At 51.6% G+C, this 14,981-nt stretch overlaps 6 protein-coding genes across 6 annotated transcripts; 4 read left to right on the top strand and 2 right to left on the bottom strand.

Annotated features, from left to right (window-relative positions):
- Positions 1-1,869: 1,869 nt before the first annotated feature.
- On the top strand, positions 1,870-3,021 carry CCOS01_05998 (uncharacterized protein; the record flags this gene model as incomplete). Its single annotated transcript, XM_060454171.1, has 5 exons — positions 1,870-1,987; positions 2,047-2,120; positions 2,182-2,368; positions 2,422-2,534; positions 2,593-3,021. The coding sequence occupies 5 exons, from the start codon at positions 1,870-1,872 to the stop codon at positions 3,019-3,021; spliced, it is 921 nt and encodes a 306-aa protein (XP_060315943.1).
- A 684-nt stretch (positions 3,022-3,705) lies between these two features.
- On the bottom strand, positions 3,706-5,011 carry CCOS01_05997 (uncharacterized protein; the record flags this gene model as incomplete). Its single annotated transcript, XM_060454170.1, has 4 exons — positions 3,706-3,816; positions 4,169-4,294; positions 4,350-4,427; positions 4,871-5,011. Coding segments are annotated over 4 exons (456 nt in total), but the record flags the coding sequence as incomplete, so codon positions are not given.
- Positions 5,012-5,940: 929 nt separating this feature from the next.
- On the top strand, positions 5,941-7,295 carry CCOS01_05996 (uncharacterized protein; the record flags this gene model as incomplete). The annotated part of the gene is made up of 2 exons (XM_060454169.1): positions 5,941-6,543; positions 6,597-7,295. 2 exons carry the CDS (start codon positions 5,941-5,943, stop codon positions 7,293-7,295), a joined length of 1,302 nt encoding a protein of 433 aa, XP_060315941.1.
- A 1,901-nt stretch (positions 7,296-9,196) lies between these two features.
- Positions 9,197-9,724, top strand: CCOS01_05995 (uncharacterized protein; the record flags this gene model as incomplete). The annotated part of the gene is made up of 1 exon (XM_060454168.1): positions 9,197-9,724. The coding sequence occupies one exon, from the start codon at positions 9,197-9,199 to the stop codon at positions 9,722-9,724; it is 528 nt and encodes a 175-aa protein (XP_060315940.1).
- Positions 9,725-10,427: 703 nt separating this feature from the next.
- Positions 10,428-11,629, bottom strand: CCOS01_05994 (uncharacterized protein; the record flags this gene model as incomplete). Its single annotated transcript, XM_060454167.1, has 3 exons — positions 10,428-10,689; positions 10,787-11,447; positions 11,506-11,629. 3 exons carry the CDS (start codon positions 11,627-11,629, stop codon positions 10,428-10,430), a joined length of 1,047 nt encoding a protein of 348 aa, XP_060315939.1.
- A 2,437-nt stretch (positions 11,630-14,066) lies between these two features.
- Positions 14,067-14,435, top strand: CCOS01_05993 (uncharacterized protein; the record flags this gene model as incomplete). Its single annotated transcript, XM_060454166.1, has 1 exon — positions 14,067-14,435. The coding sequence occupies one exon, from the start codon at positions 14,067-14,069 to the stop codon at positions 14,433-14,435; it is 369 nt and encodes a 122-aa protein (XP_060315938.1).
- Positions 14,436-14,981: the final 546 nt, after the last annotated feature.

Below are 14,981 nucleotides of genomic sequence, written 5' to 3'. Positions count from 1 at the left end.
TGCCATCCTTTTGTCCTTGTGTACATAGCAAGCTTGCTTGCAGTCTGCATGTCCGCCGCAGAAGCAAGTGCGTCTTTCCAAAGTCTTTGCACCTGAAAGAGTACTCAAAGTGCAGCATACACGATAAAGCCTCTACATAATCAAGAGCCCACACGTATCTAATGTTGCAAGAAGCTCGTCCTCGCGTTCCGAGCAGCTGGAGTCGGAGACCGGGAATGAAAGCTCCGGTTCAGACCCTTCGCAGTCATGACGTGCTCGCCGAGACGCAAAACAGGCTGTCAATGTCATCGGGAGAGGCAGGGTCCGCTGGGCCAGAAAGAGCTTTCAAGCAGCATAAATAAGCTATTTTGACTTTCTCCTGGCATACGGCTGGAAGATACATACAAGTCCCAGAAGGAGCGCAGGAATGGAAGCAAGGATGATAGTTACCTGAAGACCTGCATGTCAAACCTGCACTCTTATCGATCGCGAAGAACTTTGTGGGCAACAGAATGCCTGTCTGACCATGCAGGGAAGCAAAGGGCTACCGGGTTGAACGTGATTCGACAGCACAACAGCTGCAGGCCTCGCAGCTACTCTGAGGCTCGGGCACGCGCGCCCTTGGGGGAGAACGTCGAAAAAGGGAGTTCTGGCACTCTGGTTGAGAAGACTCATGCCCGTCTCAAGCCATTCCAAGATGGCCAAGAGCCCCGTGTACATAATGCCGTCCATCCGTCTCCCAGAATGTCGGATTCCGCAGGATGAGACCAACAATGGGCTTTTAGAGGTGAGGAAGAACACATTCGAGCTGAAAAGATGCTTACTGTAGCCCAAGCCTAACTGGCTACCGAATCCCGTGCGATTAAACCTTCCGCCAGGACCACCGGGAGACTAGCCGGCTTGATCCTCGAGTGTCAGGTCCAGCCAAGGCATTAGGTTCTGGGGTAAGTAGAGTTTTCTCTTGTCAATGTAACTTTGATGAGGAAAGCGTAAGAGCCCAACTCTGTAGCACGATAGGCGAGAGAGAAAACGGCCAAGCTCATACTGCGGATAGCTCGGAGGGGTTCTGTCTTGGTGTCCGACAAGTGGTGGTAACATGGTGTTGAGTCTTGTCTGGGACCAGTCGCAAGCTTAAACATCCCCCGTTATCCAACCACGTTGGGAGAAACATACGGGCCGTGGTCACCGAGTCGTTGAATGAAACTTGGATATCGAAATAAGGCCGCGGCGGATGCGTGGGGGTGACTTAGCTTGGGGTGCTTCGTTATCGGTGCCTTTTGGATCTCCGACGCTTTGTTGGTCGGTGATCGGCCATGGGTGTTGAAACCGCGCAAAGAGCCGCCCGCCACGTGTTGGTGATGGCCGTATGTATTGTGATACGTCTACCGTGCGCGAAACCGCAAATTCTCACACAAGACATGACGTTGAGGTTCCCATTGCGAAAAAAGAGGAGCAGTCGAACTCCGTTTTGGATCTCCTTATCCTCCCCCCGGTGCATCGTACATCCTCATTTCCGGTAGTGTAAAGGAGGGAGGATGTGCGGGGGATTTTCCCGTAGCCCTGCATCCGCGTTAATGAGAATTAAGGCTTATGTTCCAGGAACAACCCAGTGACATAAAGCGTTACGACTCGAGGAACTTCTGGACCACTGCACTGACTATTGCCTCCTTTGGCCGATAGTTGGGGTGGCTGTGCGTTCCGCTTTCCGGTTTCGCATTGATTTCAGATCCCGCCGTCTCCCTACTTGATGTGCGTGTTCTCCTCCCCCCCTGGGTCATTCTGCCCGCTCTCATCAAAATGGGTGTTGGTCGCATATTTTCTCGTCGACGTTGGAGCCGGGTTGTTGAACAATCAGATTCTCATCACCAACAGTCGCCGGCAGTTTCTACCATGCCCGACGTCGAGATGGCCCGAACGGGAAGCGTACAACGGCAAGGAGAGAAGGAAGAGGATACCGAATACAGGCCATTGAATTGGAAGAAGATCTTCTTGACGCCAAAGTATATCCGTATGAATCATCTAGTCGGCATCGAAAATACAGGGGAAACTGACCTGGGCGACGTGCAGCATTTCACCTTTTGGGCATAGCCATCATTGTGGCGACAGTCTTTATCAGTCTTCATCATGATGAGGTCGTTGAGGTATTTGGCATCTTATTGAGAGCGAAGAAGGTGCATACACTAACATGTACGGCAATCGTAGAAATTGAGACCCTTTTCTGAAAAGGTCCGGTCGCTACCCGGAGGGTTCTTGATTCCGATCGCCATCTTGGTGCTGATCTCGTTCCCGCCCCTTTTTGGCCACGAGATTGTGGCTCTTTTGTGCGGTGTGGTGTACGGCTTGTGGATTGGATTTGCCATTGTCGCAGCCGGCACTTTCATCGGAGAGAGTACGACGCTCATAAGCCCTCACGTATGACCAGATCACTAACTCGGCCTGCAGTTGGAACCTGGTTTGCGTTCAAGTACACCTTGCGACGCAAGGCCCAAAAGCTGGAGAGGACTAACCTCAACTATGGTGCTTTGGCGCGATTGACTCGCGACGGCGGATTCTGGGTATGTTCATTGGCATGCGTAGTTTGTGTAGTTGAACTGTGTGACTGACACCTAACAGATTGTCTTCATCATTCGGTTTTCGGTCATTCCGTCCCATTTCTCGACCGCGGTGTTTTCGACATGCGATGTGAAGTTTTGGCACTTTGCTGTGTCGACGTTCTTGACGCTTCCGAAGCAGATCATTCTCGTCTACCTCGGTGTCCTCCTGATTGAGAAGAAGTCGAACAACAGCAACAACACCATCAAGAACATTGTCTTTGGCGCAACATTCGTTCTGACCATCGCACTCGCGATATACATCTATGTCAAGATGAGAAGAGTCAAGAAGATGCTGTTGCAGGAGCAGGAGGAGAGGAGAGTGCAGCGAGAGTTGCAGGAGTTGCCTCAGAAGGCTGAAGTCGACGCAGTCGAGACGGAGATTGTACCCCTGCAGCCAGGCGCAGCGACGGTGCGAACAGACAGACCGGGATACCCACACTGGATTTGAGGGCTAGCAGCCATGATAGGGAAAGATGGAATCTTGAGAGAAAACAGATGTCTAGGGATTCAGGACACACAGGGACGGGGGAACATGGGACAATTGGTTTTCGGAGTTGGCGTTGGCATGCGCAACATAGCGTTTGAGGGCAAAGAAGAAATGATTGGCTTTGGTTCTGACAAGATGAGCGCCTTTCCTGAAAGTCGCAAAGTGAATGCCGGCTGTACTGGCTTTGCACCAGTGGACAGGAGGCACTGACAAGTTGCCAAGGTTTGCCAGCCACCGGAGTTGTTTCGGTCGAGCGAAGGCACAATAGTACGAAGGGTCAGAATCTTCCGATATCGACGTTGGCGAGTCGGTCTCGTGCGTGAGATCGTTTCGAGATGCGCGACATACAGAAAGGCGCCTGAAATTGCCAATTCTAGACGATGTGCTAAGACAGATCAGACTGTATTCGAAAGCCCCCTCAAGCTGCTGTACGCATCAGTTGGCTGATAGAAATACATACTTTGGCGATTCTCCTATGGATCAATCCAGACTCTTGCTGTACGGGGGAGGATTGGGCTGTTCAGCTCGATATCTCTAATTATCAGCCAGGTTGGCTTTCAGTTGAGCAATTGATTGTGGCCGCCTCGATGGGGTTTCTGGAGTTGGATTTGGACAATCTCCATATCAAACAGCAACAGCTCTATCTCATCGGATCTCTGCGAAGTGTATGCCAGAAGAGGGAGTCATCTGTGCACTCGTTACGCCGTCCTTGACATCTTTGCGAGAAATGCCATCGAATTCCGGCAGGAAGGTGGGCTAGACATGACGAGCCGTCCCCTAGCGATCCGGTCAATGGGATGATCCCGGGGGAGTATGATGTGCAGAGAGTTTTTCCGACCTAATGGGAGAATATCTCCGGAAGAAGTCCGTGATGAGGTCGAGACTTGAGTTGAAGGTTGCAGGTGTGACAGGTTGGGGGTCGTCGAGCGAGTCGTTGAGGATCCGGCCGAGTCGTGGCTTGCAAAGGAAAGAAACAAATCTGAGGAAGCACAAGCCACATTTCTCTTGCCCTGGACTTCAGTCGCTGTTTCCTGCACCCAAGCCAATGTGGGATGCCGCAAGTGACTAATTCGAGGTCGGCAAGACTCAAGCTCAGAGCGTAATTCACCCCGCCTCCGGTGCTGAGTCCGCTGTGGCCGATGCCTCTGGAGTCTTCTGCAGGCCCGGACCCCGGAGCGGATTCTGCGCGCTGGACGGTCGTGGTCTGGTCCCTGGGCGGGGACTCCTGCTGGGGCTGAAGAGGTAAAAATAGCATCAATCTCAAGAAATTGTCCGCAGCACGCACTTACAGGGTCTACGTCGGTGGCTGTTCCGGTGGCCCTGTTTCGTTCATTCCGGGGAAATGAGGATGCAGATGGCTCTGCGGCCTGCCTCGAGCAAGAGATTGTTCCTACCGCTACGGAGTGAAGTTCTGGATGAGAGTAGACGGGCCAGCTCTGCACGGCAGGTGAGCGACGGTGAAGGTGGGTAAATGTTCACTCATACGCGGAGGAACCGGTAATAGAGTGCCGTCCATTCCTCATCCAGAGTTCCTCCATGTCGTTTTCTCTCTGATGCTCCATATGTCCCATGTCCGGGCCATGACAGGGGTAACGGGTCTTCGATTGAAGCATTTGGATGATGATCAGAACATTTATCAAAGAGTTTGCTGTACCTCAAACCACGTGAAGCCATATAGTCATGTTTGACGGGACGGATAAGTAGTGTCTTGAGCAATTCAGCAAACGTCTTCTTTTAATGTTTCATCAAAAGAAGACTCGTTTGATGAGGCTCAAGTACAGCTTGGTAGAGCCCGGAAACCTGACCATACCTTAATGAGCACAAACGCCTTGGCCCTCCACCATGACCTCATACGCGGATGAAACAACGCGTTTTCTAAGGAGCTAAGGCCAGCGGCCTCCAACTCATCAGTTGGCCTGCTGTGAGTACGTATGCAGTGATGCACCTGTGCTCTGGGCTATGGACGGTTCAGTATTTGTGGACAGACACTTGGAGACAGAGATGCAGGAGGCAGGGGGCTCAAAGACACGATGTGGAAGTCAAGACCCAAGAGTCAATATCAGGGTCTTTCCGGTGGCATTTGGGTAGCATTTGCAGAAGCTTCATGTACCTTACTAAGGTAACGTGGTAACCTAACGTCTCTTGGCAAATGAGCAATAGCAAACTTGCTGCTAGTCCCCTGATTCCCGGTTTACTGCCGTCAATCACCAACTCGATTGAGAAATCCGTTGGCGGTGGCGTTCGCATCTTGATTTCCCCCCTTCCTCAAGTTGGACCCTGCAATCGCCAACCAGCTGCAAGCCGCGCGCAAAAAACGGCCCTTTACTTGCCGTGAGATGCTCAGCACCTAATCGTAGCGCGGCCACTATCGACGTCGGGGTGGCACGGTGCGTGTAGTTGGTGATAATTGGTAGTTGGAGGCTTGAATAGCAAACTTTACAAGGTTGAAGAAAACCTGAAGAGAGGAACTGGGACCAGATAGGTGAAGTGGGCAGGAGGAGCCTGGCTGAGTCTCGAGAAGCCGTCCACAATCCACGGTGGTGCGGCATGCTTTTCCCCTTCCCTTCTGGTCCCCCCAGTCCACTCGGGTGCCTTCACTCGCCCAGTTCCTTGGTATTCAGCCATTACGAGTACAATCCTGGCCACTGAGAGCTGCTGCGCCTCCTTCCAGACCACCCATCGTCTGTCTACCTTGCCTTTAGTCTGGTCTTAGCCATCAAAACAATAAATCCAGCTTTGTTTCTTTTTTGGCGTCTCAGAACCGCTACATACATAATCGAGACCGTTTTACCCAAAGTCCCAAATCGCACCGAACATCATTTGCGCGCGATTCGAAAGTCCCGAACCAACATCGCTCAAACCCACCCAAATTACGACGTCATGGCTGCTGTGCCGTCAGATCCTCCAGCTGTGGCTGCCACCACCAACACCAATTCTGTCCCGACGAACAGCGATGCCAAGAAAGCATCTGACTCCACGGAGACAGCTACACACGCCGCGGAGCCCAATGCTACGACAACAACCGAGGAGTTGAAGGCCGCTCCGGAGCCCAAGAGCGCAGAGGACACAAACGGACTGTCTTCGTCGAACGGTCAAGATGCGACGGGGGACGAGCCGAAGCCTAGTCTACCTCCTCGGCCGACATCAATAGACGCCAGGGAGGGACTGCCGCCCACTGGCCAGTCTGTACAACAACCACCAAACACCGCCACGACAACGAGCACCAGGTCGCCAAGGACCTCTACGACTCAAGGCGCTGATACGGCAGCGACCTCGATAGAAATTGACAACACCAAGCCCGCCGACTTCGAGGGCGAAATCTCTACCAATAACGACCTGCCAACGCCCCAGATTCTGAAGAAGATCGAGAACTATGTAGTGCTAGATCGTCATGGGAAGAGCCACACGTTCAAGAGCTTATACACCGGTCGCAATGTCGCGAGGCGAGTCCTCGTCATCTTCATCCGCCACTTCTTCTGCGGCGTAAGTCTTCAACCAATCCCTACACAACTCTTCTCCTTGCTAACCCTACCAAGAATTGTCAGGAATTCCTACGATCTCTCTCCGAATCGATAACCCCCGACGCTCTGCTGGGTCTTCCCATGAGCACGTTCATTACCGTCGTCGGATGCGGCAACCCTGGTCTGATTGAAATGTACCTCCAGGAGACGGGCTGCCCCTTCCCCGTCTACACCGATCCTACGCGACGTCTCTTCGACACTTTGGGCATGACGCGCACCCTCGCGCTAGGAGCTCGACCGGCCTACATGCGCAAATCCATGCTCAAATCAGCCGCCGAGAGCGTATTCCAGGGGTTGAAGCAGGTCAAGAGCGGTCTAGCCACAAAATCGGGCGACCACAGACAAGTTGGCGGCGAGTTCCTCTTTGAACCACTCGAGCTCGTCACGCCCGTCTCGACTCCATACGCCGAGCGGCAGATCGAGGAAGCCATGACGTCGAAAAAGAACAGCATCGACAATAAGGAGGGCATCGACGGAGAGGGTGGCGACGATTTTGAGCCGGAGGAGAAGAGAGTGACGTGGTGCCACCGCATGCGCTCCACGCGAGACCACGCCGAAATACCCGAGCTGATGGAGATTCTCGGACTCAACGGGTCCGGAAAGCCTCCCGCTCACGAAAATAAGAGGTGGTCCAGGGCACTGGAGACAAGGAAGGGCACTGGGTTGAGCATGGCTAGCCAGATGAGCAAGTTGAGCGAACAGGAACGAGCATAGGAGCGGCAAGGCTTCTTTTGGGTCGTGGACGGGTCAGTGCGATCCATCCTCCGCCGAGGCTCCGAGAATTGGGGATGATTTTAATCATAGGTTACGGATCCAGGCCGTGCTGCGTGGTGCGTAGATGATCGCGGGCAAGCTGCCGAGTGGTCTTTCTTGTTGTTGTTTTTTTGTTAGGATTGATATCAGCATAGCCACTAAATGATACCTGCAGCACACATCACATCTTACAACTTCATGGCAGGACAGGTTGCATATGACAAGGCGACGGACCTGGGGTCTCCTTGATGACTACGTTCTAGTGTGGTAAGATGTGGTTGAATCTACTCGACGAGGACGGGTGCCTCATCCCGTGGACGAGATGAAGGGAGCTACAAGGTTTGATTACAGCCAGATCATCCAAACTCGGGCACAACTTTCTACCGCTGTCCCTCGTACCGGCGACAACTTGAGGCCTCTTAGGTTACAACCCGTCTTACGTCTCCTTCGCCATTCTGGGACCAATGCGGAAATCAGCAGGATGTTGCGAGTACGACGAAATACCTAAAACGTATCGTCAGATGAACTAAGGCACTGCCAATCTCATCGGCTGAGTCGGTACCTTGCATCCTTCCGGCAGCCTTCGGCACCTTCGCTCAACACCACACCTTCTCAGAAAAAGAGTCAGATTCCTAGTCTTCGAGCTCGCGAGCTCGTATAGGTGTCGCTCCTGACATGAGAGGACGGCGACATGACCTTGATTCCTAAACTCCTTTCGTTATCGTCTTTGCTGACGACAAAATGTCTCAAACTCATCGCCAACAAAGCTCTCAGGCTCGTTCTCATACCCCATGATCCTCACAACCGGCCCGAATGAAGTCACTACAAGACTCGGATCCTTCAAGAGCCCAGCTTTTTAGTATGTATACCAAGGTCACGAGAAAATCTGCTCCGTCTTACACGAAATGTTTATCCAATCGGCCGCGAACCCTGAGCCTTTCTGTCACGGTAGGTATTGGTAAGCTAGCCGTATATGGGCACTAGTTAGACCTTTCCTTCTCGTTACCTCCTTTGGAGAATGCATGTTCCCGTGGAGGCTGTCAAAGTGCTAAGCTTATATTTAGAACATGCAAATCTGGGGAAAGGCAGGCTACCTAAGCAAGTCACTTGGGGCGTAGCTTTGTAAGCTTAGCCCGGCAGTAGCTTCTTCAAATTCCCGGCTGAATCTGACTGGCCTTTTTCGTTGTCAGCTTTCGATCTTGCAGGGCTGAGCAACGAACCCGCCGAGCAGGGAGGGCGTGCTGACGGGCGTGAGATCCTCAGCCCGGGTTTCTTCACTTACCGCGAAGCAGCAGCTAACGCAACGCAGGAAACCGCATGGAAGGAAGAAAAAAAAGCGGAGGGGTTTTTTGGGAGATTCGATTCGATTCTTACGGCTATCTCAGCAGGGAGATCGTATAGGGTTTGGTCTTTCCAAGAAAGGCTACGACAAAAAAATCTCCGCAAGGCTTTTAGTGAGGCGGAGTCGGTTTCTTTTGCCCTACCTTGGTAGATGACTTGCGAATGTTGGCTTCGTGGTGCCCGTTGTGATACCCGAGAGCTGAATGCTGGAGGATTGTGACATCTCCCTCACCCTCCATCAGCCGCGATGTTGTCTCTCAACTCGCCTTCGCCTGGTGAGATTCCGGGCGCAGCAGTTGATGATCCTTCTACGAGGTATCGTGATCGACCGAAGAACCTCTTCAATACGAAGAGGACGACGAGATGAAGATATCTATAAAGCAGGATACTTCCCTCGTCTTCAACAACACCTTCCTCTCATCCACACCATCAGCAATAGCTTCACTTTCAGCCTAACAAGCTTACCAACCCCTCAACTTCCTCTCACCAACCAAACCAAAACCCCCCTTACCAACCCAACAATGCAGCTCACATCAATCCTCATCACCGCCCTCGCAGGCCTCGCAGGCCTCGCCACAGCCCGCTCAACCCCCTCCGAACGCCGCCAAACCTCAACCCCAAGCTGCCGCCTCGTCGCGCCCACAGACCTCAACTTCGGCGTCGCCGACCTCCGCTCCGGCACCGTCGTCACCAAAGTCCTGACCTTCCCCGTCGGTCCCACCACCGCTGGTCCCTGTCAGCTCGTCGGCGCCTTCAGCCAAGGCTTTCCCATCGACCAGGGCGGCGACGCTTTCGCCCGCCTCAACGTGCGCGCGCTGGACGGTCCCGCTGCGGGTAGCTTGGTCGGTAGCTTTGGGCCGCTCGAGGTGGCGAATGACGCTGTTGTCAAGGATACCGTGCAGGTCGTCAACAGCTTTTCGTGCCGAGAGAGTTTGAGCTTCGAGTTTGCTATTGCGAATGATGCGGATGTTGACGTTGATATCAATGTTGCATTCACGGCTTCTGGGCTCGGCGGGTTCTTCGTGCAGGTTGGGGACCAGTGTAACTGAGTAAAGTGTGCTCGGGATATGTTCTAGACGAGGAGAGGCCAGGCACTTGACTTCTTCTCAGTTTCGGTTTAGATGGTGGGATTTGATATTTTGATTTTGCATTTGGGAAGCGCGGGTTTACTCGGGGTCTGGCATGTTGAGCAGCGTAATCATGAGCTCGGGGATTCTGATTGTTGTAACTTTACTGGTACTTTTACCGACTAAACCATTCTGTCCTGAAAGTTTCCTCAGTCCTTCATGAGTTCCCATCGATCCGCCCGTATACCTCAGTCTTCTTCCAGCTTAGCCACCACCCCTCTTTGCTCTTGCCTCTCTATCCACCACTTTGGTCGTCCGTCCACTGCCAACAAGCAAATCCGTATCACTACCATGTAGCAATATGATCTGGTAATTGATTCGAATTGGGACATTCAGAAAGTGCCAAAAGCCGCCAAAGGAGGGCAGACAGCCGTGTAGCCATCAAGAGTCGTCCTGAACGTACAATTTGTCAGTCTTTGATCGGAATGAAGATGGGGGAAGTGACCATATGCATCGAGATATACCTGGGACGTCGATAACTCACATTCGGTGGTTGAATATGTATACAAGTAGCTTCCACTGCATCTTTGTCTCTGCCTTCACGGCACGAAAAGTCGGCTGGAACGCGTTTGACCTCCATGCGAGCTGTAGTCTTGTAGACGATAAGCCGACTTAGGCTGGGAGGCTACATAGTTTCGGCAGGCTCATCGATAGCCATGGCCTCGGAAGAGTTGCCGTTGGCGGCGTTGCTCTCGGCGAATCCGTTCTCGGCGGGCTTGTCCTCGAAAGGGTTAAATTCGAAAGACTCCAAATTGTCAGAAGCAGGCTTCTCAGTTCGAGACTCGATGCCCTCAGGCTTGTCATCGCCAGGCTTGTCGTCGACGTACTTGCTGTAGTCAATAACGCTTGCCTCGTCCCAGTCAAAGGTGTTCTCGCAAGACGCGCATCTAAACACCCGCGCAAGAAAATTAATAAGAAGCCGCTCAAAAAATAAGAAGAAACAACGCCAAAGTAGTAATTTCCACATGGAGCAAAGGAACTTACTGAACGTAGTTACAGCCACCATCAGCCTTCTCAGCAGGGGACTGACAGACCGGGCACTGCTTGATGGTCAACTGCTCCATGGTACGACGACTCTGACGCTCAAGCTCCTCCTTAAGCTTTCCCTCCGCCTTCCAGCGCGCTTCAACCTCGGCACAGGTCTCGCCCTGGTGAACCTTGTCGCCGCATCCAATGCAGGTGAGCTTTCCGCATGGGCAAGTACCAGTGCCGCTGACGGTGCCGGCAACGTTGTTCAGACCGAAGCGGTAACGAAGCGGGATGTAGCGGCCGCAGGCAGTGTCATGGCAGTACAAGGCGGCGTTGCGGGAGACCTCATCGGCCTCGTCGGCGAGGTCGAAGTAGGTCGTAGCCTCCTTGCGGCGGAGCAACTGGCGGGCCCAAAGATCGGGGAAGGGCTTCTGGGATCCGCAGCCGCCGTCGCACTTGGGCTTGCGGAACGGCTTCGAGATGCACGACTTCAGGTAGGCGGTCGCGCAGGTGGTGCAGTAGGGATCACAACCACAGGAGAAATCCTTGCGGGTGGCTTTCTTGCAGGCCTTACCGCAGAGGACACAATCCTTGATGTCCTTTTTGCCCTCCATGATATTGATGCTTCGAGCGTGGGTTTTCGAATGTTGATGGATGTTGGGGTGCCGACAGCTACCTTGAGGGTGAAGGTAAGCTGATAGTGGATTGGAAAAATGGAAAGTCCAGGAACGAACTTAGGGGTTTGATTTCGAAGAAGGATGGGGCCTGAAACTTCTGGCAGTCTACAGGGCGCTCTTGTTCTTGCCTCTGGATGGGTCTCCTTTGATGGGGGAAGGCACCCTGGCCGTGGAAGGCCATCGTGAGAGTCTCTCGGGAGCACCGGGACGTGGAGGTGCAAGACCATGAAGTATTTGTGGCCAGCCCGGGCTTTTAAGATGATGTCCTCACGAGTTCGAGACGGGGACAGCTTGGCCTAGAAGTGTCTGCACTGAACGTGGCCACCAGAAGGCTTGAGACTCGAGAGTGCTTGAATATCCAAGGCTCTATGGCTAGATGTGCATGAACATCAATCCCCAAAGGTCTAATGTGAAATTGATGGGATTGAAGCATAATCAGAAGAATAAAGAAAGGCAATCATTGACAAAATGTGGTGTAATTGCCGTCAAAATTTCTCCTGGAGTAATGAAAATATTGGCGATGTCTTTGTCTTATGGGAGTGGTTTAAAATATCGAGGCTCATTGAATATCTCTAGTTCTCCTGTCCTCAGATGTTCTTTGGTGCTTTGAAGGTCTGAGATTTGACTTGACTCTCTCTAAATGACAGGACGAACTAGGAATCCACCATCTGTTCACAATATCCACAATGTTTTTGCAGTTTCGGGGCATGGAACGATGGTCTCTGGAACTTAAGATTCAGACTGTGTGATATCCATGACAGGCTAAGTTGATCATTGTCTCATGGCCAACATTTTGCTTGCAGGATAGAACTTTCGAATAGGTACCACGAGAAGTTTTCGGTCTTTGCCCAAAATACACAATTGAGTGGACAAGATCTACTTAGTTAGTGGAAATAAGGTTCTACCATGGCTTGTTACATCTACCTTAGATAATCATCTTTGAATGGTTTTGTTTTAAAGACATAGATAGGCGAATTCTATGGTAGAAAGGCATAGCAACCCTTGTTGATCATCTACCCATTCTGGACCATGGCATATCGATGCATGAGTCAAATTTTGGGCTCAAAGTTGAAAAGGGCAGTTTGAGCTAATGAGAAACCCCTTTATGTTTTGTGGAAGGAGTAAGCACAACTAAAACTCAGAGCAGAGTAACCCGTTGATAGATAAGTAACGTCTTGTTATTGATGCTCCTTTTCTCGACTAGGTAAGTCACCAATACTTTTCGAGTTTTTACAATCTTATTTGGCTCGTAAGCTGGCCTGTGTACCTCGACTGTATGAGTGTGGTATGCACGTACTGGCTCTCCGTTTTTAGTTGGGCCAGGTAGGACATTGTAATATGTAGGAATTGAAATCCACCTCGGTCCTCACACGTTCAGTGAGTAGAAACCAATTTATATGATATCACTTACCTTGGGATGCACTTAGCCTCTCACAAATAGACATAGTTGTATGGAAATGGTGCTCACTCGGCCGTACTTGGGATATCACGTTGTACTGCGTATGCACCGTAGCAGCTTGAGGTTTGACTCATGTTACACCAAGGCTCTTCTCATTCTGGACACTTCCGAGGGTATGCCAAGGTCTTGACCGATTCAAAGCGCTTCGACTGTAGGTCATGATCAAGGGCATGGGCTATGTATCATTGGAGCACTTTGATTCTACCCCGCAAGATTAAAATAACCTGCTGGCTGGTGTCTCAGGTATACTCGACACAGTCTGCCATACTTGCTCGGAATGTGAAGAGGAGCAACAGCATAAGGGAGATCATGTAACGGCGAGGGTAAAGACAGAACCATCCAAAAGTCATCGAATAAGGACTGTAGGCTGTCACTTGTCGCCTCAATATCCACAAGGGTTCGCGTTGGACAGACTAACATCAGTACTAGCCCGATTTCCCCTCTCAAGCGGTCAAGCTTATGTTTGCTTCTTGGCTAGTTTAGTGTGTAGCTTCGAATGTTATCCTTGGTTAACCACACCTTTTCGAATGCAACATTACAGCAATGTCTCATTGGCTTGGGCTCTATCACAAGAATCCTTCGAAAGTCACCGCAAGTCCAGCCGCACTGAAATACATGAGTAGACGATACACGCAGCCGGATGGTAGCATAACCAAGGTGCAGCAACACGGCTAACAGAGGCTACGCACTCATACGTAGAAGAATGAGCTGCATGTCCCTCATGTTGCTAGACACATACCGTTGAGAAGGCAGCCAATCCGGTGTTTCTCTCTGTCTATCAACCCCGCAGCTATGCCACAATGTTGTGATCGTATGTCTTTCAGCTGAATCAAAATGAGAAATATATACCGTTCAGCTATGCTGATCTCTTCGGAATAGTAAGACGGGCATGATATTACCCCTTTGCATCGAAAGCTTGATGAACCGACTTGGAAGCCAGACCATGGAATTATGAAGTATTGTTAAGAAGCTTATAAAAGCTATGAAAAGTTAAGGAAATAGTCATCTTGACTAAGAAGCTCGAACCCATCTAACTGTAGCTGTTGAATCTTGCGTGAGCCTCAAGCGAATTGACAGAAACAAAGGTATAGCCCAGCTATCAAAGCCTCGTGATTCGAAAGACAACTGACCAACTCTATGTTTCAGAAATTCGCCCAAAATGCGCTTTGCCACATCCTTAACCGTTTACTTCCTCGCCGCAGCCGCCCAGGCCAGCGTCGCCCAGCAGGATGAACCTTACGCCGTAGCCGCGCGGGCTGACACGGACGAGCCCGTGGCCATACTGGAGAAGAAGGAAGAGCCAGGTCTGGAGAAGAGGGCCTGCAACTACAACGGATGCAAGTGCGACAGCAAGAACAAGCAACTCACCGTCTGCGGCAACTGCGTCTGGAGCCGCGACAGAGGCTACGTCGTGACGAGCAAGAGGATCGCCAACCACATTTACGAGTGCTCGCCCAGCGGCAGATGCTGCGACTACGGTGTCGCCCATGACTGCGGTTCCCTCTCTGCTCGGTGCATTGTGAACTAATTGGGCGGCGGCGACCACTACACTTATTGTCTGAAGGGGTCGATTGAAGGAGCAGAATGAGCTGTCATCTCGGGTTCACGGCAAAAGTTGTGTTTGAAGGTGTCGTCTCAAGTCTGTATTTAACTCGAGTCACTCGCTCAAGTCGGTTTAGATCGTGGGGGTTTGATTCACTGAAGTTGCAGAGGAAACAAAAATCGGTACAAATCATTGGAGGCAATTATGGTTCCATGCAGGAGTGAAGTGCGTAAAGTTGCATGTTCCTGGTTCGAGACACTTATAAGGCAAGACGAGGCGAGTCGAGCCTAAAAATAGGATATCAAATGACGTTGTGACGTGTAAGAGAAGCAAACTTAGCCGACTTGAACCACGATCTGCCGCGTGCAACCCGCAGTCTAGTCGCAGCCCACGGGTAATAGGCGTCTGGAACCTTGTAATTAGCAAGGTCAGAGTTGCAAGAATACGCGCCTCCCATGGTGGTTTTTGATGGGGGGTGGACCGCTTGGCCGCAGACTTGGCTCTTTTTTTTTTTTAACCGTTCCTATTGCT

Source organism: Colletotrichum costaricense (assembly GCF_030867565.1).
Source record: "Colletotrichum costaricense strain IMI 309622 chromosome Unknown Scaffold_5.1, whole genome shotgun sequence".
In the NCBI taxonomy this organism is placed as follows: domain Eukaryota; kingdom Fungi; phylum Ascomycota; class Sordariomycetes; order Glomerellales; family Glomerellaceae; genus Colletotrichum; species Colletotrichum costaricense.
This window is presented reverse-complemented; position numbering and strand designations above follow the sequence as displayed.